We start from the raw sequence: 27,780 nt of genomic DNA, 5'->3' as shown, positions 1-27,780 counted from the left end.
GACTAGAGAGTCCAATGGCAACTGGCCCTTGATGTAGGTAGGATCGCCAGGTGCCGGCCTGTATTTTTTTTCAATTCTAGGGTTGACTACCCTTGACCACGTGGGTTCCTTAAAAATGTCCGCATGTTTTAGGACCCCCTTTAGCATTGGGAGAGTCTTTACAGTTTTTTCAGCTGTTGAAAAAGTGTCAAAGAGGAAGTCCACCTCAACAGGGTCAGCATGCAGCTGAACGTCGTGGTTCTTAGCCGCCCTCTCAATTAAGGCATGAAATGCCGCAGAATCCTCAGTGGGAGAGGTCTTGACGTTGTACACCTGAGGGTCATGGGCGGTTTCCTGATCCCCTTGGTCTCCTGCCCCTGCCCATGAGTCCTGTTGTTCATCAGGATCCGTGTTGGCAGGAAAGTTGTATTCCTCGTCCTCATCCCCAGCATCCTCCACATCCGAATAAGTGGGTGAGGGTGTGGCAATTCGTGGAGTCCAAGGAACCATTGGCTCGACCAAGACTGGTTAATCTGAAGCAGGCTTCTTGCGCTTTAGAGGAATTGTGTACGACTCCAAAGGCTGTGTCGCCGTGATCTTTCTTTTGTAAAGCGTAAGCTTCCCGGTGTCGGCATCGATGAAATGCTCCGACTGCTCCTCTACCAAGGGTGGTAGATGCTTCAAGCCCCCAGCCGGGTGAGTTGGCTTCGACCCCACAGATCCCTGCAAGTGCGCTTCGGGCACCGATCGTGGTGCGAAGGCCTTCGGTGCCACTTTCGGCGGCAACGTGAAGAGGATTGGCGTCGAAGACTTTGGCGTTGGGACCGATTGCTTCGGGGTGGAAGGTGTCTTTGGTTCTTCCGCCGAAGCCTTGTCCCTGATGCGTTTCAGGGAGTCCGAGACCTGCTTCGTAAAGGAAGCGGACGGTTTCGTCGACCCGACAGACAATCTCGGTCCACTAACATGTGAAGACTCGAGCGTCGATGACTTGGGCGTTTCTGGCCGAGGCGTAGGAGCATCCTTCTTAGGGGCGCTAGGCCCTCCTTCCGTAGCAGCAGATGTCAACGCCGGCTGTTTCGGATCGGCGGCCTGGATTACTGGTTTCGGGGCCCCAGTCGTCGGCTCAACGCCCTTGCTTGACTTCGGCTCGACGCCCTTTTTTGGACTTCGGCTCGACGCTCTTGCTTGACTCCGGCTCGATGCCCTTCTTGGACTTCGGCTTGACGCCCTTGACCATCTTCCACTCGACGCCTTTGCCCGACTTCACCGGGTCGATAGCTTTCTTCGGCTTGGGTTGCCCCGACACCTCGGAAGACGAGGGTGTCGACGGAGGAGCAGACGTCTTCGGTTTCGATTGCGTCTCAACCACTTTCGTTCTTGTCGACACTGATGGTTTCACTTTCGGTTTCGACAATGGCGGCTCCGCTGAAGTGTCCGTAGCCGGGCCTGGAGGAGGGGCCGTGGATCCTGGTATAAGGTCTTGGGTAAGGCCGTGTGGCGATCCCTCGACCTGAGCCTTTGTAATTGTTTGAACGGGGCATAGCTCTTCCTCTGAGCTATCTTCCATGGCCCCATAGGCCTCATTGTCGTCTCCTACCTCGTCAACGACTTCTACTTCTAGGCCTTCGACATCCGCTTCATAGTCGTAGTCGATTTCCTCCGCTGGAGGTGAAATCTGCATCTGAACCTCGTGTTTGTCTGCTTCTTCGTTGTCGAAGATGTCCACCGGTGCCGGGGCCGACTGCCGGGCCTCCAGGCGCGGTCCGCGCCAAAGCGGAATCGTCTTCTTCTAACGAAACCTGGAACAAGCCATACAGCTGACTTCATCGTGGTCCGGCGACAGGCACTTGTCCCACACACTCGCACAATAATTGGGCCCCCCACCGCTTTTAGAGCGGAGTTATTTCAATTTTGGTCGCTCACTCGTGGCGCCTGGCCGCCATATTGGGGCTGCTGTTTTTCCAGCGCTCCACCTGATCCAGCGCTCTAGTGCTCCGTTTGGGAGACCAGGTGAGGCTGCATTTAAAGCTCACTCCCTTTCGCGCAGCGGAGACGCGCAGCGGTGGCGCCTGACTCGCGCCTGAGTCAAGCCAGAGTCCTGCCCGTCTGCGCCCGTCAGCGTCCCGGAGGCTGTCGGGGCGGCGGGGGGGGCTCTGATACCAGGCATGTGTCATACAGGGTTTCCTGTGCTGTGTTATACTTCTGGGGAGCTTCGCGCTCTCTGTAATCCAGCCAGTGGCTGTTGCACTGTCTTCCCTGGTCGCCACCGCGGTAAGTCCACCTGCCCTGCGTGTGGCTGGTGCCCCTCCCGCGCCTTGTTATCGCCCCCTAATAATAACAGCGCCAGTGTTGGATATCTTTGCATGCTACTAAATACGAGATCGGCGGGTAGACATGCACAGGATACTTTTGAGCTCCTGGATACGCTAAAGCCACTTTGTCTGATGCTCACCGAGACGTGGTGGGGCGAATCCTCCAATCCTGATGTCGCCATGGCAATCCCGCCTGATTATAACGTCTTCAGGAAGGATAGAGCCAAGGGAAGGGGTGGTGGAGTGGCACTGGTGGTGAAGAAGGGCACGCCTTGTGCTATCTTGCCAGTGGACGACATCCGCGGCTCTGAGACCCTTGCTTTCTCTATCTCCAAGGCACCGCACCAATCAGTCAAGGGATTATTGGTCTACAGACCGCCGGGTCCATCTGGTACGTTCTTTGAAGATCTTGATTCCGTGCTGCTGGGACTGGCCCTGAAAGCGGAACATTGCATTGTGACTGGGGATTTCAACTTCCGGATGGATGATCCGTCGGACCCTGCAGCTACCAAACTTTCAGAGGCTATGACCCCGCTGGGATTGATCCCTTATTTGCAGGGGCCTACGCATGACAAGGGGCATACTCTGGACCAGGTCTTCTCGTCATCCCCTCTTGAGGTGACAGAGATTATCCCGGTACTGTGGTCAGACCATCTGCTGGAAAAATTCTCAATCAAAGGCACAGTTAAAGCGGCTGTTGCTTTATCACAGCAGCAAGGTCGAGTCCATAGGGCTTACCATCGAGTGACCCCTGCGATGCTGGCCCAGGCTGCTTTGGATCACCCCTGCCCCCTCTCTGGCGACTTAGAGAAGGATCTGGAGTCCCTGCAGGCGTGGTTGGTAGACAGGCTAAACGATCTTGCCCCGGAATTGACCCCCCGCTTGACACCAAAACGGGTCTCTGCTCCTTGGTTCACCGCAGCACTGTCCGCTACGCGGCAGCAGTGTAAGGTGGCCGAAAGAGCCTGGCGGGCACAATACGACACAGGGGCTAAGTTGACTTATAAGACGGCGGTTAAGGCCTACCACCGGGACATCCGCCTGGGGAAAAAAGCCTATTTGGCAGGGAGGATAGAGGCCGCCTCCAACTCCTGTAAGGAGATTTTCTCCATTGTGAGAGAATTTACATCCCCACGGTCTAATACCTCGGATGAGAGACCAGCTGATTCCTGGGCTTTGGATCTGGCGAATTTTTTCACTAGCAAGATCCAACTTATACAGGATTCCTTTCCTTCGGTTGTACCCGTGGGGCTGATTAACCATGAGACTAACTTGTCCCCTCTGGCCTCGCCAGTTTCGACGATGGGCGTGTTTCCACCTATCTCGGCCCCTGCCTCTCTAGTACTCATGGGCAATCTTAAATCGGGCTCGCCGCTGGATCCGTGCCCCGCTAAACTTCTGGCAAAAATTGCGGAAGTGATTAATCCGCTGGCGAACCCGCTATTGAATCTCTCGCTGAGCCAGGGAGTGGTTCCGCAGGCCTGGAAGCAGGCAATGGTCATCCCGCTGCTAAAGAAGCCTGGTCTGGACCCAAAGGCCCCAGTCAACTACAGGCCTATCTCTCTGTTGCCGGATCTCACGAAAATTGTGGAAAAGCACGTTCAAACGGTGCTTTCCAATTTTCTAGAGACAAATGAGATTCTGCATGCCACCCAGTCAGGCTTCCGTCCAAATCTCAGCACAGAGACCGCGCTCCTCGAGGTATCAGAAACCATTAAAGGGGTTCTGGACACCGGGGGTAAAGCCATGCTGGTGCTGTTGGATTTGTCGGCGGCTTTCGACACCGTCCCCCATGATGGCCTTCTCGCAAGACTCTATGAGATAGGACTGCGGGAGACGGTGCTCAGCTGGTTTTCCTCCTTTCTAGCTGGCCGCCGGCAAACGGTCTGGGCCTCGTCAGATTCCGCCGTTATGCCGCCTCTGGGAGTCGGGGTCCCACAGGGCTCAATTCTGAGCCCGACCCTTTTCAAAATCTTTATGACCCCTTTGGCGGCGCTGGTGGAGTCGTTTGGGGCCCAGATCGTATCCTACGCAGACGACACCCAGCTCCTCTTCTCATGTAAGAGAGGAGGAGACTTTGACGGGGAGAGTATCCGGGATTGCCTTGGGGCTGTTTTTCAATGGTTCCAACTGAACAGCCTCAAGTGCAATTCCGATAAGTCCGAGGTACTCTTCTTTGGGTGTGACACGGAGCCAGACTGGCAGGATTGGTGGCCCATTAATATGTTCCCGCCGTCTTGTTCATCCCAAATGGCGAAGAACTTGGGGGTCAAGATGGATAAGGGGCTAACGTTGAAATCCCAGATCCTCGGGGTGTCGGGCATGTGCTTCGGCCTCCTTAGGATGCTGCGGAGGTTTCTTCCCCTTTTATCTGAGGAGCACAGGAAGCTGACTGTGCAGGCCCTGATTGGCTCGAGGCTAGATTATGCTAACATTCTTTACTTGGGCCTGCCAGAGTATCTGCTGCAGCGGCTCCAAGTGGTGCAGAACGCTGCTGCTAGAGCTATCTTTGGCTTGAACAGACGTGCCAGTGCAGCAGGCTTGCTGCAGACTTTGCACTGGCTTCCAATCCGAAAACGGATCGCCTTCAAGGCTCTGACCTTGGCCTACAAGGCCCTCCATGCGGTTGGAGCAAAGTACCTCCAAAAGAGACTCGCATTCTACCACCCGGCCCGTTCTTTGAGATCGGAATCCCTGTTCTTGGCGGTGGTCCCACGAGTGAAGAGAGCTCGCCTGGGAGGTCGCTCCTTTGCACTATTGGCGCCACAGTTGTGGAACTCTCTGCCACTCACTCTTCGGGGAGCCACCAGCCTACTTGCTTTTAGAAAAGGTCTTAAAACCTGGTTGTTCATCCAGTAGGCTGTATTAATTTGGATCTGCCCTTTTATTTCTTGCTCCCTCTCTTTTAACTGTGTTATGTTATTGTGTTGTAGTCCTCCTTACTTAAAGCGCCGGGACACTCTTTTTGAGTAGCCGTGCGCTATACAAAAATAAATATAACATAACATAACATAACTTGTTGCACTCCGGGTGGACGTCGATGTGGGGATACTTCGATCCACACACGGGACACTTCTTGAACGGGCTCCGTTCCATGTTGTGTCGTCGAAGGTCTTGCTGCGTCGACTGGGCCTCGATCACCGAAGAGTCACGCGACTCCCCGGATGTCCAACTCGGGAACTGAGTCGGAACAGAACTGGGCACCGAACGCAAAGAATACCGACGGTTCGAAAAAGGCCTTCGGGCCTCGAAAAAGTTTATGTTGATTCCGAGATAACGAAATTACATCCGAACCCAATGGCGGAAAAAAAAAATCTGAGGATGGAGTCGATGCCCATGCGCACTGTAGTCCAGGGGAGGAGCCACCTATCTCGTGATACTTCGAAGACTCTTCCAGGACAACAATGTGCAATCATCCGGACCCAACACTAGGCGGCGATCTATGCTATAGATAGGAATTCAGCAGCCCACATGCCTCGAACACTCTATATAAGGTGAAATATCCGACAATAATTGTCGATCATATCTACCTGAAATTGCTAAACAATTCGTAGCTCGAACAGTTGCGCCTGCCATGGTGGTAAAGCGTTTGCCGATGTTGTCAAGGCGCCTACCATCCTTATTAGGGGGAGCTGTTATCGGGGCAGAGGGATTCCGAGATTTCCTCTGCGCCACCTGCGATATGACGGAGTCTTGCCTTGGGTGACCTGAGAGGCAGGCAGGGGCGTCTTCTGGCGCCTTGTATTTTTTGTCAATCCTAGGGAGGATCGCCGGAACTGAAAACGGAACCTTCATTATCTTCACCCCTTCCTCTCAGATATGGTCAAATATTTGAATTGAGCGAGTTGATTTTCTGTTCTGGTCTTTAAAATCATACAGAAAACATTCAGTCTTTTGTACTGGCATTGACAGATGGAACCTAGAGTCTGCCTTTTCCATAATAGCATGAAAACGTCCTATGTCCTCAGGAGGTGAGTCAACAGCTTGGGGAACTGGCGAAGCGGGCGTTGGTATAAGATATTCGTCCCATTCATCCACAGTAGTGGGCGTGTTTGGTATTTCTACTTCGGCCACAGTGTCTCCGTCATCATCCTGATGGAATTGTGGAAGTAAAACCACCTGGGGCTCTGAGACAGGGGTAGTAGGGGTCGCAGGTTGCACATCTGTAGGTGCAGGTTCTCCTGCCGGAATTGCGACTGGAGGAAAACGATTATTATAATCCTTTAACTTTGCTGTTAGGTCTTGTAGCAAAAGCTGCAGGCATCTGAACCATATGTTCTTGGTGGAATGATTCTTGAGGCCCTCTTAAAGACTCACAGGGCTCAGAAAATTCCTCTTCGTCCTCTAACTCCTGGTATTTTATCCAGAGTTGAGAAGGGTCATCTGCTTGACCAAATGGATCTTCATCATTAGACTCCTCCAAACAATGGCTAGGAGGTAGGGGTGAAATATGTGACATCCTGGTAAAATTTCCTAGATGATGTTAATTTGGAGCTTAAAACTGGCGTGATTAGCATTTTACGCTTGAGCGTAGCTGAAATGTACATAGATGGTGCATCCGAATCTGTAGAAATGGCCATTATGGATGACACCGTCGACGTTAAAATCATGGATGTCGTCGGCTGAAAAGTCATCAGAGATGATGTGGTCGTTGACGACAAGGTCGTTGTCGTCGACGGTGGGCTCGTCGTCGAAGGTGCAATCATCGCCGACGGTAGGCTCGGCGACTATACAAGTCCCGTCGCGGAGCCCACCGTCGACGACGCCAACATCGTCGACGTACTAGTCGACGAAAGGTGAATTGTCGACAGTGGCGGCATCGTCGGGGATCAGTGGGCGTCGACGGACCGGTATTGTCGACGGTGATGTAATTATCGTCGACGGCGCCGGAGTTCTCGTCGACGATGGAATTTTCTTCGACGACGCTGAAGGTTCACTCACCGTCTGAGGAGATTTTCTCGTCGACGAAGCAGTTTTAGACTTCGACGGAGGCTCAGGAAGGGATTTTGAGGCAGATTTTGATTAAATCTTTACCTTTTCTCCAGATTTCACCTCAGAAGAGAAAGAAGACTTCTCTTTTTTTGAGGATGAGATTTTCTGGTGGATCTCCAGACCTATCCCTCTTCTTGGCCAGAGGGGTGGAAGCTTGACTCACACTGCCTTCTTCTCCAAATACCACCTCAGACGAAACCTTTAACTTCTCCAGCCATACCAAAAGACGTCCTTCTCGATCCTTCAATGTCTTGGCAGGAAAGGTTCTACAGATCCTGCAATCCTTGACCTTGTGTGCTGGGTGAAGGCAGTAGATACATTCTTTATGTGGATCCTCAAAGTGTAATCTCTTCTTCCCACATGAACAACAGGCCAAGAACAAGCTTTTCTTAGAGGAATCAGACATTTTCTCTCACAAAGAGGTAAAAGTTTAAGGAAAAAAACTGAGCAGAGCTCAGGGAGACTCCCTAACAAATGAGGTGAGGTAGAAAGTCCGAGGGTTTGCCTCTCTGTGGGGAAGGTTCTAAGAGGGTGCTGCTGCCTGATTGGTTGGTTTCCAAGTTTGGTTCTTTTTACCAAAGGACTAAGATAGGCTAATGTAGTGACTTGCTATCTACTATAGCCTATAATGTGATTATTATGACTGTAAGGTATATGTTTTATTGTACCGCGAGACTCCCACCTCGTCAGCGGGGATGATTCTAAGCATGTGAATCTATGAAAGATACCCCAATACTGGATAACCTAATTTCTCTCTTTCCACCCTGTGGATGAGGTTTCGGGACTAGAACCAATGGGCTGGCCCAGGGGCTCTCAGAGGGTTCAATAACCCCTAACTCCAGCATCTTACTGACTCCAGCTTTGATGCTTTCCATGACTTGCTCCGACTATCAATAGATTTTGTTTTTGACAGGTGCACTGTCACCAGTGTCCACATCATGGGTACACCAGTTTGTCAGTCCAGGGGTCAAGGAAAAGAGCTTAGCATACTGTTGCAAGACGTGTTTGCAGTCAGTCTGCTGTTGGGCAGAGAGATTGTCTGCAAAGACAACTCCATCTACTGACCCATCTTTTGGGCTGTAGGAGAGGAGGTCAGGGAGAGGTTCACAGAAATGTTGCCTTTCGGGCAACAAAATCAGTTCAGTCCAAAGCAGTGGTGGCCTGAAGACGCCATTTCGCCCCCTAAAACAATCAATGCAGTTAGGAATCAAGTTTGATGCCACTCTGTCGTTCAAGCAACAGGCCTTAGCCGTGGCTGGTACCTGTTTCATCATTAAAGGTCTGAGGAAATTCTTTCACCTATTACCACTCTCAGCCAGACAAATGGTGGCGGTTGCCTTATAACATCTCGGCTGGACTACTGCAATAGTTTATATGCAGGAACGAACAAAGCAATTATGCATAAGCTGCAGATGGTCCAGCATGCAGCCGCCCGACTGGTGCTGAGATGGCCCAGGAAATCTTCGGCTTCAGCGGCGTTGGACGCCCTCCACTGGCTACCTATTCATAAGCGTGTGTTGTTTAAGGTCCTAGTTATCACATTTAGGGCCTTTCACTACGAGGGCCCAAATATCTTCAAAAGAGCTTCATGCGGTACTTTCCATCCCGCAACCTGAGATCCTCCAATGCAAGCCTGCTGACCATTCCCACCTTCAGACTGATCACAAAGGGAGGGAAATCTCTGGCAGTCATAGGTTCTAAGGCTTGGAATCAACTCCCCCCCTCCTCTTCGTCAAACTACCTCCGAATCAGTCTTTAGGAAATTACTAAAGACTTGGATCTATAGCCTTCCTGACATACGGTGTAAAGACTTAATCTGAATGTCTGGCCCCACTGACATGAGCAGTTGACCAGCTTTTACAACAGTCTGGTATTTTCTCAGCGCCAAGATGCTCCTTGGAGTGATAGCTGCGCTATATAAAAACACCTGTACATTACATTACATTACATTGCACTCAATGCTTTCTGTTCCTCATCAGTCATCATCAGCATGGTGTTGTCAGCCTGGCCATTGTAGAGCTTGAGCAGGTTCTCATAGATAATCCTCTTGGGTGTCCTGCTTGTGCCCAGGTCAACTAAGCAGGTGACCTCACTTTTTCTCTAGGATAGGGTAAGGGACACTCCATCTGTCCTGGAGTGCCCTTGGTGCCACTGGCTCCAAAACCCATACCTGTTGCCCAGGTTGAAATTCAACCAGTGCAGCTTTTTGATCATACCGGTGCTTCTGAAGCTCCTGGCTGGCCTCAAGATTCTTGGATGCCTTTTCCATATACTCAGCCATTCTGGACCTTAGGCCAAGCACATACTCTACAATATCTTGTATGGGTTCTTGGAGAGTCCTCTCCCAACCCTCTTTTACAAATTCACAGGATGGCCAAACAGAAGTTGTCAGCGAAAAGCAGGCATGGTAAGAGGACATCCCATCGCCTTTTGAGCTTTTCTGGGAGCCCCATAATCATGCCTTTTAATGTCACGTTGAATCTCTCAAGAAGGCCTTTGGTTTGTGGGTGATATGGTGTAGTAAACTCCACACTCTTTCCACATGTGTTTGAGGTAAGCGGACATGAAGTTGGCACCTCTGTCTGAAACGACCTCCTTAGGAAACCCTTCCCTGGTGAAGACACCAATGAGGGCCTTGGCTACTGCAGGAGCTGTAGTAGTCCTAAGGGGAATTGCTTCAGGGTACCTAGTGGCATGATCCACTACCACTAAAATTAATTTGTTCCCTAAGGCTGTGGGAGGTTCAAGTGAACCCACCATGTCCACACCTACCCTTTCAAAGGGGACCCCCACCACAGGCAGTGGTAGAAGGGGGGCCTTTGGGTGGCCACCTGTCTTGCCATTGGCTTGGCAGGTAACACAGGAGCTGAGAAACTCCTTCACCTTTGGATGCATCTGGGGCCAGTAGAAGAGGCTAACTAGCCTTTCCAAAGTCTTGGTTTGGCCCAGATGACCAGCTAGGGGGATGTCATGAGCTAAAGTTAGGAGGAACTCCCTGTACTTCTGTGGCACTACTACTCTCCTGGTGGCTCCAGGATTGGAGTCTCTTGCCTTAGTGTACAGTAATCCCTCTTCCCAATAAACTCTGTGGGTACCACGGACATCTCCCTTTGCTCCTGAAACAGCTTGCTGCCTCAGGCTCTCAAGAGTGGGACAGTCTTGCTGACCCTGGCACGGCTCTTCCCTCGAGGGTCCCCCTGGGCCCAAAAGTTCAACCTGGTAAGGGTCAAGCTCCATAGACTCAGTTCCCTCTGGGGTGTACAAGTCCTTTCCCTGAGGAGAGGGGTCCTGATCCTTTTGCTGTACAGAGGCTGGTTCCCCAGTCTTCTTACCTTTTCTCTTGGTAGGTTGGGCCTTACGTTCAGTATCCAACACTATTTTGTTCACCCGCCCTTTGCTCTATGCTCTTGTTTGTACACACACCAATACAGGGATATCCAGCATTGTTGCATGGGTTTTTAGTTCAACCTCAGCCCAGGCTGAGGTTTCCAGGTCATTGCCAAGCAGACATGCAGCTGGTAGCCTTGGAGAGACCACTACCTGTTTCAGACCAATAAGCCCCCGTCTAATATCACCATAGCCATTGCATGATTAGTGGTAACACTGTCAGCATTGGTGACTGGGTAACTACGCCCAATCAAATATTGCTCAGGGGAAACCAGTGTCTCTCTCACCATAGTGGCACTGGTACTTTAAGTATTTCTAAAGGTTGAGTGGCCACACAGCTACAGTGGCAAACTCAACTTCCCCCTCTGAAACTAGAACTGCTTCAGTGCGCAACCTGATTTCCTCTGGGCAGACTGTTGATCCCATTTGAGGGGCACAAATAGCACCAACAGCAGATCAGACAGTGGTAACCTGACTGGAGGCCCATGTGGCTCCTTATGACCCAAAAGTATCAGGAGGAGCAGGAAGAGGGCTAAAATGTGTGATAGACTCCTTAAAGGCCTTGACCTGGTGCTGCGTCGCGCCAATGACAGGAAAATTCCACGCACAACGATCCAGTTAAGGAATCAGGTCTACTACTGGGGATCGAGAGCATGATCGGTTTGAGACTTCTCTATGAACAGTCACGGATGGAGGTTGAGTCCCACTTCAACTTAAGATTCTTTTTAGATTTCAATTTGGACTCAAGAGATTACCTCAACCACGAAGAGGACATGTCATGAGAGCAGCCTTGAGAGCGCCAACAATTCTGCACCTCCAACATTCAGCATGACTTCTGTGAGTTCATACTTCTTTTGGTGTTTGGCTACATACAGTTTCGCTTCCCGTTTATGTATCACCTTTATGTGTTAGACAGCACATTCTTTGGTTGACTTGGAGTTGTGCTCAGATCACGTACTCAAGCTCTAATCTCCAAGTAGTGCCTTAACTGACATCTGTTTCCTGGCAATTACAAATTACTGCACAGCGTGAACCCTGAAGTCTCAGGAGAAGACATTGGTCCCTTGTGCACTGGAAAGGATTTTGGAAGGAATTCATTAACAGAAGGAAAGAAAGCAGAACTCCAGATCCGTGTTTGAAGGCTCTGCTCCATCTCTTTCAGGGTGGAGTAAGGCAGATGTGGAGCCGAAAAACACCACTTGCGTCACGCGGGAGGACTTCTGTAAAACATTACTGATCCAGTCTGGTGCCTGGGGAAAATGCCAAAGGTGATGATTTTGTGGGTAGACGTTTTCATTAGCATTAAAAGATGAATTGGGCACTCTTTAAATCACAGTGTTGTTTTAGGATCTCACTTTTGCAACAGTGGCACCACACCAAAGTGAGTTAATTTTAAAATGGATAATCTTTACATATTGGTTTGAAAGTATTCGGTCCAGAAAAGTCAGAACCATCTCATTCAACATTAGTGGTAAATGGTTCTTGTTGATCTTTACTGTCAATGTTGGGATGTGGTAAAATTCTACAGAGATGCTAGTCTTTGAGGAGCCATGAAAGAGGAGTTTTCTACAAGATAGAGCACATCTGCCTTTCCTGCCATTATATGGCCTGTGTGGTACTAAATGTCCACAACACTGTAGAGAAGATGCCCTTTTATATTCTTTCATTTTTTTCTCTGAATTTCATCCGCGTGTGCTCTCCATCATACACTAGTGCATTCCAAGTACAAGTAGCATATTAAGTATGTGTTTCTGAACCTTACTCTTGAATCCAAACATTCAATAATAAGAATGTTTTTTTAATAAAAATGATTGTATTAACCTTGTTGCAGACTATCAGCAGTGTCTAAGGCACATTGTAGTCCAGTGCTGGAAATTATCTTTCACTCTTTTACTCTCTCACTATCCCCAAAGCTTTTTTCCTAAGACTTCCAGGTAGGAGTTTAAAGGGGCCATCAGGTGAATGATGTCACAATAGACCTCAAATCAATAGCTTACATTAAAACAACGTTCTGGGATGCCTACTGCTGTTGATTGATAAAAATGGAGGTCTAGGCGGAGGGCTTGGCCTGCCGGACTCCAAAATGGCCACAGCTTGAGTGAGCTCCTAGGGCCTCCCATGCTATCCTGCAGACATCACCTTCATCCTGGCTTATAAACTTGCTGAAATCGTTGGTGGAGTCGCAGATGTAAGCCAGCTATCCGGGAAAGTGCTTGGACAAGAATTTAAGGCACACACCGCATTGCATTCGGTCTTGAGAGGAATGTGGCCTGTCATCATGGCGACAAGGAGAGTGGTGGTGATGTGTTCCTACCCTGCCTGGATGCTCCTCGGCGGTAGCGAGTGATGGCCGCTGCTGGACGCGGTTGCGGGAAATGGTGCTATGTGCCTGCTGCGTCTTCCCGCTGTGAGGGTCTGTCGCCGAGCCATGGATCAGCAGCCCATAGGGTGCTGTAGCCTGGGCCTCCATGTGGAGGTGCTGTGGCGGGCGTTAAGCCCTTGCGGAGTGTAGAGGCAGCGGAGCCGGGAGTACGCCTGAGACCTGGCTGGACTGCCCATGAGGGGAGGCGAGGCAGCGTCAGACCCCGCACAACAACTGACACTGCGGAGCTTGGCAGACGTCAGTGCGGCCTGTCCCTCACCTGACATTGCAGGCGGCTGGCCGAGGGTGCCACCTCGAATTGGCATGCCCTGGCCTTCGCTAGGAGACGCTGGGGGGCTGTGTGCACCACACCTGAAATCTTAATCTTAAGTGTCCTGGGGCGGCGGGAAGCGGTCAGCACCTATCACCAGGCTCAAGCTGCGATTGCACAGTCAGCAAGTGATGCCCGGTGCAACACGCCAGTCTTGGGGACAGACCCCAGTTTCCAGCTGTAACAACTAAACAACAACCCCTCCACCCGCGCAGGTGGTGCATCAGTCTCCTTGCCACGGTCGTCCAAAACAAAATGGGGAAGGTCCCAACCCATAGTACAAATTGAGCACCATAAATCCTCAAGGGGTCAGAGAAGAAGACGCTGACACAATGGCATCTGAACAGGGGCCACAAGCACTGACAATGGTGAAGATATACGCAACACCCTCTCAGCCATGCAGAAAAGCCTCACTACCATTGATGGTAAGCTTGATACACTTCCCTTTAAGATGAATCGCATGTCTGAGCGCGAGGACAAGCATGCTGAAAGGCTTGACATGGTGGAACGCAGTGTCCGAAACTGAAGATGCGCAAGTTGAGGCAGCGACCGCACAGAAGCAAATGGGGAGGCTGATTACCTCATTGTGGGACAAAACTGAAGACTTAGAGGCGCGCTCTAGGCGCAACAATGTGTGCATTTTCAGCCTACCGGAGACCACAGTGACTGGGAGTACAGAGTTGTTTACTGAACAATTGCTGGTGTCACAATTCGGGTGTGAAACATTTTCTCAGGTATTCATTGTGGAGCGCGCCCACTGCAATCTGTCCCCGAAACCTCCCACTGGGGTTACCCCCCAGCTGCTAATAGCCGACTACTCAACTACAGAGAAAGGGAAGCAGCGTTACATAAGGCCAGGGAGTTGCATGTTCTCAAATATGAAGGCTCAGAGATAACACTGTGTCCAGATTTCACCCTGCAGGTGCAAGAGGCACGCAAACAATTTGCACCCATGAAACGGAAGCTAAGAGAGCTCAAGATAGATTACGCTATGCTCTAACCGGCCAGACTAAAGGTGGCATGCAACAGCAAAACCAAGATATACAATGAGCCCAAGCTTCTACAACAAAAATTCAGAAAGCTTCATAAAGTCAAGGCTGGCACGGTCTCCCTAGGGTCAACTGAGAGAGGCGACACCACGCATAGCAACCAAGAGGAATAACCACTCTACTGGGGAAAACACAGGAAGCGTTGTATGTGGCGTTGGATCACGAAGCAGCTTTCCTGGATGGATGAATTCTGGTCTCTTGTTAACCGGAAGCTACGAGGCAGAAGTGGAGTCGGTAACGCAAACATCAGCGCAGACGATTGGAGCCAATTTTTATCAACGCACTTCAAAGATCCGAACAAAAAGGATGACCACTCTGAAGCCTACAGCTCAGCCAGCCCAGCCAACTTGGCAACTTCACATTTAGAACCAAGGAGTCCAAGACGACTTGAGCACAGTTACTCACTTACTATGCTGCCTTAAGTGCCTACAATCAAGGGCCCAGTAATTAACAAAGACTTCCCATCGGAGTCCATCGGAACATCGGATGAGTTAAAAAACAGGATTTCATGTTCCATAAGGAAAGCCAAGACCGAAAGAGCTCCAGGGCCAGGCCTTGTTCAAACTCGACGTGGACTTATGGTCAACTTATCTGACCACCCTGTTTCTCCATTGCTGGCTATACAACACCGTTCCTGAGTCTTGGCGAGGTGCTATCACTCATCCAATACACAAAGGCGGGAAGAGAAATGACCCCAACAATTACCGAATGATAGCACTCCTAGACAGTGAGTCCAAACATTATGCCAGAATTTTATTAGAAGATTTGCAGGCCTGGGTCGATTTAACAAAGCGCCTCCCTTTTAACCAGACTGGATTTGTGGCTAACTCTGGTACAACAACTAACTTATTCACCTTGACTGTCCTGACGGAGAAAGAGGCAATCCAACAAACCCGGTTGCACTGCTGTTTTGTTGATTTTAAAGCAGCTTTTGACCACGTAACCCGGGCCCTACTGTGGCAAAAATTAGAGTCCTGGGCATACCCCCGACCCTGTTAAACACAATCATCCAACTCCTTTCGGAAACGGATCAGAATTAAGGTCGGCGCGTAGGCTTCCACGTGTCCAGAAAACAAGGCGTAAAACAAGGCTGTGTGCTGGCTCCACTTCATTTTAACTTGTTCATATCAGATATATCTCCGTCATTAGACAGCGTCAACTGCCATCCCCCTCAATTAGATGGAACCCGCATCAGCAAACTGCTCTATGCGGACGACTTAGTAACACCAAGTCATACCAAAGTGGGTCTACAAAGGCTTCTTGACGAACTGCTTCCCTACACTACAAGAAACTTCTTGGAATTGAACCTGTCCAAAACTAAAACAATCTCTTTTGGGAAGCAAAAAAAGGCCACGTGGCGGCTGTTTTTTTAACAAAACAAAAATCGAACCAACATCTCACTATAAATATTTGGGTATTTTTTTGGACCGCAGATGCTATTTCGTCAAACAAAAAGAAACTCTAAGGACCAAAGCCCTGCTGCCGCGCAATTATCAAAACAACTTTTTGGCCCAAGTCTAACTCCAATGCTGAAAGTGTTGAAGGAGAGGATAATCAACTCTTTGTCGTATGGGCAAGAGATAACGAAGGGCACAACTAGTTCATTATTAAACAAATTAACAACCAAAATCTTTCCACGTGCCTTTCGCCTACCAAAATCGAGTTCACCATTGCAGGTTCGTCTTGAACTGGGCCTATTGGATCAACCGGCGCATTTATAAAGTTTTGCAATACACTGCGCCACTGAAGGGAGGGCTCCCTGGAGGCAACATTTTGGCGAGAAATAGTGAAATGCCAGTCCAGCCTGAATCATAGTCATCACCTGGATCGCAGTTTAAAACTACTAAGAGTCAAAGAATTCTGGGAAACAAACCCTTCCCATAACAGGTGCTTAAGGCTGTTATTAAGAAGAGCGTCCGACTGTGGTCATTTCATTCAGACAGGGCAATTTTGTCAAAAAGGAATCATGCCTGGGCAGTAATCACAAATTTCAAACCAGGAATTGAATCGCCTCACTTATCCAGCATGTTTTCATTTTACTTGAAAGAAAAGTTCTTAGCTTTAAGGATGGGTGAATGGCCATTTTTAAAGAACCTGCCCGACAGGTGTCGCCCAGATAATAACATCGAATGCAGGATGTGTGGCTATCACTCTGAGATAATGGAACACATAGTTTGTGCATGGCCCGCTATGCTCACAGACAACTGCAGGGCGAATGGATCAGGCTAGGAGTTCGAACATGCAGTCAGGCAGTAATAGCAACCCTCAATCCTGAAAACACCAAGCTGAACATTGGGCTCACTAAATTTGTCCACAAAGCGTCAAAGCAGCTGGAAGAAATTAGCGCCGCCAAATCTCCCACCGCAGCAGGGTGGCAGCCAGCCAGCGGGATTAACAACAGAACCTCAAACTGCTAACATCAGCTGTACTTTTCCCGGTCCTCCAGGCGAAGACAATCTGCCCACAATGCATTCAAAGGTTTTAAATAACTTATAACTTCTGCATTGTCTTTTTAAAAACTTTTTTTTTACATGCTATCATTTATTGACAATGCTCTAGTGGGTTTCTACTCAGCGGTCCTTTTTACGATGAACTGATCCAGTTTTAGTTTGTAATGGTTTTTAACCAAACAAAGAATATATGTAATAGCTGTCCTGGATGCAGCGGTGAGGTGCCCCATCAAGATTGGCGCTTGACGATTGGTACGACCTGGTACATCACCAGTGACAGATTAATAAGTTACTGCAAGCTCAACTCATTGACAGTGACTCCACACAGACTAGGTCAGCTTCCACGTAAAAGTAGGCTGTTACTTACATATCCTGGATGCTATAACCTTTATTATAGGTGGAGATAAATGACGAGTGTGTTCAGGGTGCCGACAGCTACTGCCCCCACGGGTAATCTACAACAGGGGGTAACTAACTGAATTCCTATTTTCTTGTTTTTTCTTTCCTTTTTAGAATTGGGGAAAAGAGTAACAGAATGTTCCAATTCAGCCATGTTTTATGTTTTGTGGCGTGGTGTTTGGGCGGGCTGGGGGTGGTTCAGTTCTAAGGTCAGCAAGCAGTGTAAGTTCATCAGCGTATAGGTGTGCAACCTGGTTACTGAGGTGCATGTGGTCCACACTTAGCTCTGCAATGTTTAGTAGGCTATAACAATGGATCCATGAGCACTAGTACTCAACTAAATTTTATGTCTTGGAATGTGCATGGCCTAAATGATCACAGAAAGATTCGTAAAGTGGTGGCCTATCTGCAAAGGCAGCATGTTGATGTGGCTATACTGCAGGAGACACACCTGACCCCCCACACCAGAATGATGAGGCAGAAGCATATGAGGGCATGTGCATGGCATCCATATTTACATTACATGCGAGGGGTGTTGTTGATTTGGGTGCGTAAGATTTCAGGCTTGCAGGTACAGGGGGTGGAGGTTGACCCTTGTGGTAGATATGTGATAGCCGGTTTTCAAAGAGATAGTTTCAAGGCGATTCTAGTTGGAATATATGGGCCCAATCATGACGACCCACAATTCTATCACACACTGCGTAGCAAACTTGCAAGGTACTCTCATATACCTCAGTTGTGGGGTGGAGACTTCAACTGTACACAGAATCCGGATCTGGATAGGTCCAACGATCCCCCCAGCCGGACATATGGTGCAGCTGTTGCTATCGAGGACATAGCCGAAGCTGAAAGCCTCCTAGATATCTGGTGTCCCCTCTCACCCCTGGGTAGGGGATACACACACTACTCCTTGGTGTATGATACGCACACCAGGATAAATTATTGGCCGGTTTCGCGGTCATTGTTGCCCTTCATGGGCGATTGCTTACACATGCCACGCACCTACTCCGACCACTCACCAGTTTTGTTGAAACTATTAATTAGCAACATGCCCCGAAGGGAGAATACCTGGTGCTTCCTGCAATATTCACTACTAGATCCAGTCTTCTGTGACGACCTCAGGAAGGCGACTGATGAGTTTTTTGCCACTAACCTATGGATTGTCCCCAAGATGAGTACTATTTGGGAGACGTTTAAGGTATACATGTACGGCATAACCATTTCTAAACACTATGGGGTCGTCCGGTGGATTCGTACTCTGCTGGAAAAGGTGGTAAGGGAGCTGAAAAACCCAGAGAGGCAATTCAAGATAGTGGAGACCCTAAACTTCTCTCGCAAATCAGGACACATATAGCAGACTTTGATGAGCTCGACAGCACTGAGATTAAACCTCTAGGCAAATATGCTACTGCCAGGGTATACGCAGAGGGGGATAGGCCAAGCGCCATGCTAGCTGCCTTGTTACGACCCACTAGAAGTCCTAATACCTCAAGTCCAGCTTCTGAGGTTGATGATCTCTGAGTCGATCGTCTCAATGCATGCTTCCTCCTCAGAAGTATTTTTAATTCAGAGTTTTCTTCCTAACATTTGGTGGAGTCCTTCTTCATGCAGTGTCTCGAGGGTGAATTTTCTGACACAGAAACAGAAGTACAGGTGCAGAGGACTTGACAGGCAGGGGATTGCTGCTGATACACCCCACCCAGTCAGAATAACAAATGCACATGCAACATTCTTACCCTGCAAATCTGGTTCCTTCTTCAAATTCATTATATGCACTTAGTGGCATATCAGATGCCCCCTCTGTTCCACTGAGCTTTAATAAGCGTATAGTCTAGCACATCATTACCGAATGTTATTTTTCTATCTAAAATGAGGACATACCAAACACTTGATTGGTCATGATGTATTGGTAGGAATGGTGGCAGATCCTATGCCTGTCAGAAAGACCAAATAGGGTGCAGCACGATGGGCAGAAACGTAATGATGTATTTTCCATTACAAATCCTTTTCTCAGTGATTCCCATACAATGCGAAACATTGGAAGGAAATAATGGAACCATGGCATCTATCACCACACACACTTGATATCCCAGACACCCACCCCTTCCTCTTGAGTTCAGTTAATAAGGAGGCCCGGAGGTCCTAGGGCAAATGCAAGGAATGGGTGCCTATGCCTCACAGTCAGCCACTAAAGGAATCATTGGGCCCACTCCAGCTTCAGTCAATAAGAATAGTGTAAGCACACTTGTAGGGTGAAATGGTTGTAGGGGCAATTGCACACCATGGAAGTCAATGGCATATTTGCATCTCCATACAGGGGAGAGAGAATCTAAGAATACTCTGATGAGTGATAGTCAATGGAGTTCCTTCTGCCATATTTTACAAATTCAGGTGACTAGAGCAGAGGGTGAGAAATCAGAACATGCATTTATAACGAAACGCTTTATCAGCAAGAATCACAAGGCTCCTTTAGTACAGAGCCTGCCAAAATATGTAAGATATTGCTTATAGCTGTCTTAACAGGAAGAAATATAGCCCTTCCAACAGTTCATCCAGGAATGTTCTAGCTGGCTGTAAAAAGTAACATGTTGGAATAGTTGACAGATCTCAAAAAGATGATTCATATTAACCCACTATTGGCCCTATAAGTGGCAACATTTGCTGGCACAAAAGCAATGCACTTGCCAGCCCATAAATAGCCACACTGCAAGGAGATTACCAAACAAATGAAGCAATTCCTTAATCACCGGGAAGAGCCTAACAGAACCTTTTGAAACTAGCACATGGACTGGACGTACGTGAATAAAGAAGGACATAGGGAAAATAGGGTGGTGAGGTTTATCTACAGAAAAGGGATGGTACGCTGCAACAAGCAGACTCAAGTAAGGTACACGTTGCCACTGCGTGCACTCTTCAGTAACCAGCTAGTAGAAACACATCAGAAAAGTGGGAACTGCTGCTTGAGCAGCTGTTGGCAATAAAGATGAAGAGAACCTTGGTCAAATGAGTCATGCCTTGTAACAAGGAGGTAGTTTCATCCATAGAAGTTTTCGTTCATAAGGTTGGTGTTTTTTTAACATAGATAATTTTGTGTTCATAGTTTGCTTTTTTATCACCATGCGCTCCAAAGGACAGACGCAAACATTTTTCAGTGTTGATGATTTTTAGACAAAGAAAGGGAAAGCACACATTTGTTAAATAAAATTCAGATCAATAAATTGAGATAAAGTATCCTGTGGTTCTCACTGAAGGAAACTCTGCTGATTGATAGAGTTAAAGAGTTGAGAAAAAAACTCAAATTAGGAAACACAGGAATAAGACTAACATTTGGCCTAGAATAGAAAGAGTTCTTTTTAAATGATAAGTATGAGCACTTACTCTTTACCCCCTTCTTCCCTTTCCGCTCCTTCTTGTACTGTTCCTTCAGTTTACTTATAATCCCCTGGTCTACATCCCAAACCTCAGCAGTTGGGGACAGGTCATCCTTGTCTGCATGCAGCATATTATTAAAAGAAAAAGAAATCAGCCATTGGCAATGCAAGCAATTAGTAACTATCAAGAATTCAACATATTTTCATTAACAGATGTATTGTTAGTTTCAACATAAAAGTGCACACTAACTTTTATACTTTCAGGAACATGTTAGATGAATAACGATACAACAATTCTAACAGCACACATCTTCACTTTAGTATTAGATAGCATCACACCAGACCTAAATAAACATTATCTTGTGGATCAGTTAGTGACAAATCAGATTCACCAGTACTTTCAGATGGGATAATTAATCAATTGCAGTCATTTTTCCTCCTCGAAAACGTTTTGCAGGCATCTATTCATCAATTAAGAACACATCACAAGCAAGGGCAAATTCCAATGGCAATAACTGTGGGCATGGGCCACTATCAAAAGGTGGGTGGAGCAAATAATTGTATGCTGAATTAAGTCTCCACTACCTGGAAGGCGGTGGGGCTGAATAGCTGTTGGTACGGCTATATTCCCAGTACTCGACGTAGGCAGATATCCCAACCCCCACCTATTTTTGAAAAATCAAAAATTCTAATAGTAAGTAATGCTCTGCAGTACTTTACTGACAAGTGGGAGTATGCTGGAAAGCTTTGATATTTATCTGATCTGTCTGCTTGATTCTGTGCAGTTCAAATTACAAAAAGGCAAACAAAAAGCTAGTTACTCCTGTTTTATTTTAATAGGATCCAGTGACCTGTTAGTAACACAATATTATGCCATTTCTAAGGCTGGTTAATTGGAAATCAACAAAAGCAAAGCATTTGAAAGAGCAACACATTTGTCTCTCTACCAATACGATAAGCATGCATTCCAGAAAGAGTAAAGGAAGAAAGCATGCCTTCCAGTTTTATTCCCCTGCATGCACATGCCCCATCACTACATACCAAGGACACTTCAGGTGAATTTTTATTTACTACGCGATTAATGAACTTCATAACAACTCTGAACTATTTTATTTCCTAAGAAATTATATGAATGGTGCAAATCATTCTTCAGAAGGAGTTTGCTTAAAAGAAAAAGAAGAAAAAAAGATTTGTGGGTAACAGTGATTGTTCTGGGTGTTCATCGTGAAAAGGTGCAAACTGGTAGACAATTTGCGTCCAGTGGAGTAGCAGAAATGTTTAAGGAGGAAAAGTTACTTAGTTGTAATTTTAGTTCTCCATCATGGCTTTTGGCTGTTAAGTAACACAGTAGCATATCTGTTTTTTTATGCAGAATCCGGTAATGTGTATTAAGTACAAAGAACTTCAATTTGAGATTAAAAACCGAAAACAGCACAACAGGAGGCAACCTACTGTCCTCATTTTAATTTTCTTTGAAATAGCCATTCAAACCAACTCAAAGTATATTTAACTGACGATCAAAAATGCAGATTATCCACCGTATAGGATGCTGTAGCAGTAAGAACAACAAGTTACTTACCTTCGGTAACACTTTTTCTGGTGGATACAGTATCTGCCTGTGGATTCCTCACCTTTTGAATTACCCCTTGTGCCAGCATTCCACGGAAACTTTTTCCAAGCTCTCCCACGTCGACGAGGACGTCACAATGACTCGGCTCGGAACTCCGTCTGACGTCATTAGAGCAATAAGAAGACCACGTCAGCGTGCTGATGTCAGTTCCCCCCATTTTTTCCTTGCACCCCGAGGCGAAAGGGCGGACCGACAACATAATGCAAGTATACACAGTATATAATATATCAATGCTCGAAGGTGTCCACCTTTGAGTAGCACGCGAACAGCAGCTTGGTACGGGATCTGCATCGGTGGGTGTGTTATATATAAAATGGGGAAGCGGGTCGGCGGATGCGCACACCGCTTCCGTTAAAGCCCCTGAAGAGAAGCATTTTGGAGCTTTGAAACGCGTCGGGCAGATCCCGTACGGAGCGGCGTCTACGAGTGGATCCCCGTCCTCACCTATACATAAACCAAGCTGCTGTTTGCGTGCTACTCAAAGGTGGACATCTTCGAGCATTGAGTATATAATATATATACACAAATATGTGTATGGGTAAAGTGGAAAAGCTAAAACCAAAGCATTTCCTAACCACCAACAGTGCAGCAATCAATTGATCTTGGAAAACGCAATGTCATACAATAACAAGCATTAAAAATGCAATAGGTCTCGACTTTCATTAAGTTAAAGCCATTTGCTTTGCTATACAATACTATTGGCAAAGCAAACGGCTTTAACTTAATCAAAGGTGAGACCTATTGCATTTTCAATGCTTGTTTTGAGAGGACTCAAGCTTGGAGTTAATGCAAAATATACCTGCTGCATGGAAAATGACGAATGCAGCGAAGGAGGGTAATCCTCTGCAGCCGGAAGAAAGGTTTCCCCGACTGGGCACCAACCACTGCGTGGTAAAGTTTGGTTCTGTGGATCTTGCCATGCTGTAGATCAGCCCGGCACTGTGACCTCGCCACCCTGTTTCCTGGCAGGAGACCCTCCTCTGCAGAAAGGACGCCAGGAAAGTAATATCTGCCAAGGCAGGGGAGGCAGTGAGTGCATGCGAAGCTGCTGTGCGGGAAGCAAGAAATATGTGCAGGTGTACCGTTCGCTGCAACTAAGGAACTTCAACACAATGCGCGGCCTACCTAAGAATCCCAGAGCCTGCTACCCACCAGCAACAGGCTTCCTGGCCAGTACACGCTATTTTAACTGCCAATAAATACCATCCTTTAAGCACAACTTAAAACACTTCCAACGTTAGCATTCCAAATAAATACGCAGAGAACACTAAAATCACAGAGGGTGCAAAAGTATCTCCATAATTATTAATTTAAAAATAATTAAAATGAGGATTGATGTTACTTTCTCCAGACAGATATGAGGGTGGGAGAATGCAAAAAGAATGCTATAATTATGAAAACAGTAAAGGTCCTAAAATATGTTCAACATGTCCCCCTTTGTACAATTGCAATGGGCTGTTGGGGAATGACTATTTCGGAAGATGATTTAACCCTGAGCTTTTCGGCCATACGCGTGTTGTGCTCAAACGATGCGAGCCGTACACATGAAAATCCCCTGTCCGGGCAGGTGCAAATCTCCTGTCGCCCTTTGTGATAGAAAGCGTACATTTGTAAAACAAATGCTCATTACTAAGCAAATTAAAGTACAAACAAAATGGCATCGGCTTGTAAGTAAATATTCTAGAATGCTGAAACAAAGCGTACATTGGAAAAATAAATGCAAATTACAAAGCTAATTAAAAGCACAAACGAAATGGCATTGGCTTGTCCCTATGGGCCGTCCTAAAAGTGGACAAGGCGGTTACCACAAAGACCGTTTTCCAATCACGCGTCAGCGTTTACCATAAACGATGACGCACGCCAATTACACACGAGGGCGTGGCTTTAAGTCAAGTCAGAATCTGTATCGATTCCAAAAGGCCCTCTCAGGCGAGACCTAAAAATCTTTTCAGTATATGTAGGTGGGCAACGGGGAGGCTGGTGGGTCAGTGAGGAATCCACAGGCAGATACTGTAACAACTAGAAAAAGAGTTACCCAAGGTAAGTAACTTGTTCTTCTGATGGATACATCTGCCTCTGGATTCCTCACCTTGAATGGAATCCCACAGCAGTCCACTCCCGGAGGAGGGAGTCCACTCATACCAAAAAGTACTGCAGCACAGGTCGTGCAAATGTTCATCCCTCCTCACCTCAAAATCCAAGCAATAATGCTTCACGAAAGTGTGGAGGTAGGCCCATGTTGCAGCTTTACAAAAGTCCACCACAGGGAAACCCCTAGCCAAGGCAGATGTAGATGACTTTGCTCTAGAAGAATGAGCTCTGATATCTTCAGGCAGCTCCTTCTTGGCCAGGGCGAAGCATATCTTGATACACAAGATAATCCTCCTGGACAGCGTTCTCTTGTGGACGGCTTTGCCTTTCATCTTTCCACGTAGCCAACAAAGAGCTGGTCGTCCAACCTTGAGTCTCTGGTTCTATTCAGGTAGAAGCTGACCGCCATCTTAGGGTCAAGGCAGTAAAGTCTCTCCTCCTCCTTGGAAGGGTGAGGAGGAGGATAGAAAGTGGGTAAATTGACAGTCTGCCCTAGATGGAAGGGAGTAATCACCTTAGGCAGGAAAGCAGCTCTGGTCCTAAGAACCATCTTATCAGCATGAAATGAGGTAAACAGAGGCTTGGAGCTAAGAGCCTGAAGCCCACTCACCCCCGTCCGAGGTAACAGCCACCAGTAAAATATTCTTGAACGAAAAAAGCCTCAAGGGGCAACTATGAAGAGGCTCAAAAGGAGATACCCATCAGAAATTTAAGAACCAAATTCAAATCCCAAAAATGAAGTACATCTGATAAATGGGCCTTCAAAGGATCGATGTAACTCTCTCCACACCACTTGACAAACCTAACCCATCTACAAGAATTAACAGATTTGGTCTTCTGGACGATAAAATAACAATCACCACATCCGGTAGGAGAGAGAAAGCTCTGGTTGCCCCGTTCAATCTCCAGGCATGAAGTTGCAGACTTTGGGCGTGGGGAAGTAGAAACCCGCCCCTGCGAATGCGAGAGGTGGTCTGCCCTGAGAGGGAGACAGAGTGGAGGGTGCGCTGAGAGGTGAAGAAGATCTGTGTACCACACCCTTCTTGGCCAATCCGGGGTGATCAATATAACTTGGGCCCGGTCTTGGCAAATCTTCCTTAGAACCCGAGGAATCAAGGGCATAGGGGGAAACGCGTCAAGAAGCAGACCGCTCCAATCCAGTTGAAAAGCGTCCCTCAAAGCTCCCTGCATCGGATACTGGAGACTGCAGAATGACAGGCAGTGCCGTTCTCACGAGTGGCAAACAGGTCCACCCGAGGAGACCTCCACAACCTGAAGATGCGGCGAACCCCCTCCGGGTGAAGCCTCCACTTGTGGTCGGTTGAGTAATGCAGACTGGGACTGTCCGCATGCACGTTCAGCACTCCGGACAGATTTTGCCATTACACAAATCTGGTGGTCCTGAACCCAGAACCAGAACAGCAGGGCCTCTCTGCAGAGGCGATACAAACCTACTCCTCCCTGTTTGTTGATGTACCACATCGCGGTAGTGTTGTCAGTCAGGAGTTGAACCGAACGACAGTGAAGGGAGGGAAGGAAGGCCTTGAGAGCCAGACTTATTGCCCGCAATTCCAGAAGGTTGATGAGGAGCAACCTTTCCTCTGGAAAACAAAGACCCTTGACCTCCAGATCCCCTAGGTGTGCACCCCACCAAAGAATGTTGGCATCTGTGATCACTTTGGCACAGGCGGAGGAGGTTGAAAAGGCTTCCCGAGACAGGGTCACCGAAACACCCCACCAAGACAGCTCCGCCACAGTGTCTCTGGAGATTCTGATCATCTCCCCGAGATCTCCATTGTGCTGATACCACTGCCTGCGGAGGCACCACTGGAGAACCCTCATGTGCCAGTGTGCATGGTTGACCAACAGAATGCAGGAAGCGAACAGACCGAGCAGGCGTAAGACCTTCGGCACTGGAACGACTGCGCCATCGTGAAACAAAGGAGTCAATTCCTGGATGTCGATGAACCACTGTGGAGGCGGAAAAGCTTGACACACAGCAGTGTCCAGTACTGTCCCTATGAACAGGTTACGCTGAGAGGGCACCAGGTGAGAATTGGGTACATTTATCGAGAAAGCAAAGTCGAACAGTGGCTGTGTTGTTATTTGCAAATGATGCAGCACCATCACTGGCGACTTGGCTTTGAGAAGCCAGTCGTCCAGATAAGTGAATACAGGGATTCCTGACCTTCTGAGATGAGCTGCCATCACCACCATTACCTTCGTGAAGACCCGAGGTGCAGAAGTAAGACCGAACGGTAGGACCACAAACTGGTAGTGTTGAGACCCCACCGTAAAACGGAGATACTTCAGATGCGACTTTAGGATAGGAAGATGAAAATACACATCCTGCAAGTCGATCAACACCATCCAGTCTTCCAGCAATAGTGAGACTGCACCCTCGACCTCTTTTTTTTTTTTTTTACAAAAAGTTCAGCGATACAGGCTGGGAAACAAAAAAAGAAATTTAAATCTAGAACAAGGCGGAGAGGGAAGAAACGTAAGAACAGGGCTGCAAACGAGACAACAAAGCAAACTGACTCAGATAAGGAAGTAATGTCTCCATTGCAGGGAACAGATCAGGAAACAGTGACCAATTGCTCTACTGTCAGTGAAGTGTTGTGAACCTATCATCCAAATGTTTAACTGCCAAAGAACTATCTGTTATACAAAAAGGATTACATTTTTGTATGTCTAGGAACTGCGACTTTGCGAAAGTACATACTGATATTTATAAATTCCTGAGAAAGTTACGATTAAAGAAATACTTTGCAGAACATCATTTTGGTTGGGAAAGTATGTCTGTCAATAATACTAATGTTGATGGTCTAACGATTGCAGAGTTAGACAATGTTCATGTATTGGCAACACTAGATGAGGATGATTTCAATGTAGATTTACAGGAGATGGCGGGATTATTAAACATACATGAAGACACTAGCATTGACAGTGGTTTACGCAATAAATCTAGATTTGTACCATCAGGACCATCTGATCCTCACTTGGATAAATTCCTGGAGAACTTTCCAGCTGCACAATTTAGAAGATAAACATGGAAAAAATTCACATTGTCGATCTCAGTACAATCTATCTAGGGAAGAAACTGCCCTTCTCAAAAAATTACAGGACTATCCCCAGTTAGTAATCCGCGAGGCGGATAAAGGAGGGAATATAGTCCTTATGGATCTTAAGGACTATATGGGTGAGGTAGACAGACAACTGAAAAACAATGCTTGTTATGAAGAACTTAAAGAACACACAATATCACAAACTGAGAGGAAGATTAATGCTAGTCTACACGACTGGCATGAGTCAGGACTCATCTCTGACCACGAGTACCACTATCTACAAGCACATGACAGTAGATATCCATGTATATACATACTCCCCAAAATTCATCAAGGGGGAGTCTTTCCACCAGGACGGC

At 47.6% G+C, this 27,780-nt stretch overlaps 1 protein-coding gene across 3 annotated transcripts in view; it reads right to left on the bottom strand.

The window, feature by feature from the left end:
* Positions 1-27,780, bottom strand: part of STRN3 (striatin 3) — a 984,550-nt gene that overhangs the window by 447,342 nt on the left and 509,428 nt on the right. For 2 of the 3 annotated variants that reach the window (XM_078659406.1, XM_078659407.1), the window contains exon 8: positions 20,640-20,750. The exons of the other annotated variant lie outside the window; for it this stretch is intronic. In XM_078659406.1, coding sequence (XP_078515532.1) covers positions 20,640-20,750 — 111 coding nt within the window. The remainder of the gene's footprint in view (positions 1-20,639; positions 20,751-27,780) is intronic. 3 annotated transcript variants of the gene reach the window in all.

Source organism: Lissotriton helveticus, chromosome 9 (assembly GCF_964261635.1).
Source record: "Lissotriton helveticus chromosome 9, aLisHel1.1, whole genome shotgun sequence".
In the NCBI taxonomy this organism is placed as follows: domain Eukaryota; kingdom Metazoa; phylum Chordata; class Amphibia; order Caudata; family Salamandridae; genus Lissotriton; species Lissotriton helveticus.
The sequence above is the reverse complement of the archived record's forward strand: the minus strand, read 5'-3'. Positions and strand labels throughout refer to the sequence as shown.